Source organism: Monopterus albus, unplaced genomic scaffold (genome assembly GCF_001952655.1).
Source record: "Monopterus albus unplaced genomic scaffold, M_albus_1.0 scaffold93.1, whole genome shotgun sequence".
In the NCBI taxonomy this organism is placed as follows: domain Eukaryota; kingdom Metazoa; phylum Chordata; class Actinopteri; order Synbranchiformes; family Synbranchidae; genus Monopterus; species Monopterus albus.
In genome coordinates this window covers 1402684-1404608 of record NW_018127973.1, presented here as the reverse complement: position 1 = coordinate 1404608, position 1925 = coordinate 1402684, and the positions used below count along the sequence as shown (strand labels likewise).

Genomic DNA, 1925 nt, shown 5'->3' with positions numbered 1-1925 from the left:
GAAGGCGCAGGAAAGCAACCCTCTCGTTCACCGGGGTAAACTCCAACACATGGTGACTAAGCTGGGGAGCTATAAGCAAGCCCACCCCAGCCTGCTGCCTGTCAGTCACCCTTATGGATCCTCCTGCAGGTGGTGGGCCCATGGGAGGCCTACATTTATTTGCCTGGAAAATCTTATGGGCCTAGACAAGTAGCTTCTCCATAATTTAAATAATGGCATGATCAATAAGTGATTTAAATACTTGCTGCTAAACTTAAAAAAAAAGAAAGAAAAAAATTGAGGTACAAATTAGACCATGCTCATTTTTATGTTGCAGGTTACAGAGAGAATAGACCCCTACTTGTACTTCCTAATAATATTTACCTCATATAACTACCTTCACTGTCTTCAAAATGTTCTTGTATGTCAGACAGCTTGTTTTGATAACCAATTATTAACAATAAAGATTGTGGGAAAAAACATTTTACAGCTCACTGCTGCTAGATACAATATATTTTTACATGTCCTCCTAAATAGAGGAAGTTAATTGAAGCATCAGAATATACAGAAGCCTCTATGTGGCAGCCTAAGTTAATTGAATATGCCTCCTTAGTACAAGGTTTCCACCAGCACAGTGGTTTAGTTCTACCAAGAAGCACTGGAAACTCCTGTTTGACAAACAAGTGAACATGCATTCAAAACTTGATTAGATGAAGAAACAAACAGTTAAACACAAATAAATAAAATGCAGAAACACTTTACTATTAAGGCAAATAAATGCCTACAATTACAATTTTATTATTTTTGTCAGCTTTGATGCTAAAATTATGTGCTTCATGTAGTCATATTAGGGTGGTAATTGCATGCCAAGGCCCATCCACTCTCACTGCGGTCAAGCAATTCCTTGGTTTTGCTTGTAGTATGCAGCATGTTTGTGGTTTTCTGTTTTATAATTTCCAGTAAATAGAACTTAATAATGTCACAAAACCAATTGAAACTGAACAACTATATACAATGTCAAAACCTTTATTAAGTAGTGCAGAAATTTACAAACAATTATAGCATTTAATTTTTTACATTAAAAAAGTGTCAGCCCAGGCCATCCCCTCAGCACTGATGAAGCAACAGGCTAACAAATGCTATCATTACTAGTTGATTTCTATAGTATGTTCCTGGACATAGACAATATAGTGCTGAGCGTTTTCGCCCTGAGTAAGAACCGTCAGAGCTTCCAGGCCCTGTGCGTCCTCCACCACCACCACCTGGTCACCAGTTAGATCCCCATCTGTGTTCACCACCATCAGCTGGTTGCTGCAGTCACTGACTTCCTGCTCATCAGACACCTGCAAATTCAGCCACAAATGAACATGAACATTTTGTTGTAGCCACTAGTGATTTCTTGAGTGAAGGCTGGTTGTTTACCTGCTGTACGACAGTAACAGCGCCTGGAGCCATGGTGACCACAGAGGTGACAGCGTCATGAGTCTCTGAACCAAGTTCAGCAATCTGCTGGATATTAACTGAATTCAAAAGACATACAATTATTAGCACGTATGCTGAAGCACATCAATAACATACATATATTTTATATGGCTGTAAGCAGTACTTCCTACTGCTGCCTGTGAAAAATACTTTGGATGTTTATGATTATTACTGTTCCTGTTGTTACCATTGTCATGCAGGGCTGTTACAGGTGCTTCTGTCAGCTGCTCTTCATCCTCCACAGACACATACTGGGTTGTTCCCGCCTGCCCCACCTGGATATTTACACATATGACAGATACTGTAATTTCCTGAAAATCCTGGCACTGACAAAATAAACTTCTCTGTGGGATTCTTTTTTCTGATGTTTACAGCAGTTTGTTAAATTTCTAAATAATGACAAGAGACTGGGAACACTACATGATGTTTTCCCTTTTATGTACTCTGTGTTTACCTCCCAGATG

At 39.4% G+C, this 1925-nt stretch overlaps 1 protein-coding gene across 1 annotated transcript in view; it reads right to left on the bottom strand.

The window, feature by feature from the left end:
* Positions 1 to 791: 791 nt before the first annotated feature.
* LOC109964869 (zinc finger protein ZFAT-like) overlaps positions 792 to 1925 on the bottom strand; it is a 14175-nt gene continuing 13041 nt past the window's right edge. Inside the window, exons 13-16 of the mRNA XM_020608439.1 lie at positions 1916 to 1920; positions 1649 to 1736; positions 1402 to 1499; positions 792 to 1322 (exon numbers count right to left, since the gene is read on the bottom strand). Of these exons, the coding sequence (XP_020464095.1) occupies positions 1128 to 1322; positions 1402 to 1499; positions 1649 to 1736; positions 1916 to 1920 (386 nt within the window). The 3' untranslated portion in view covers positions 792 to 1127. The remainder of the gene's footprint in view (positions 1323 to 1401; positions 1500 to 1648; positions 1737 to 1915; positions 1921 to 1925) is intronic.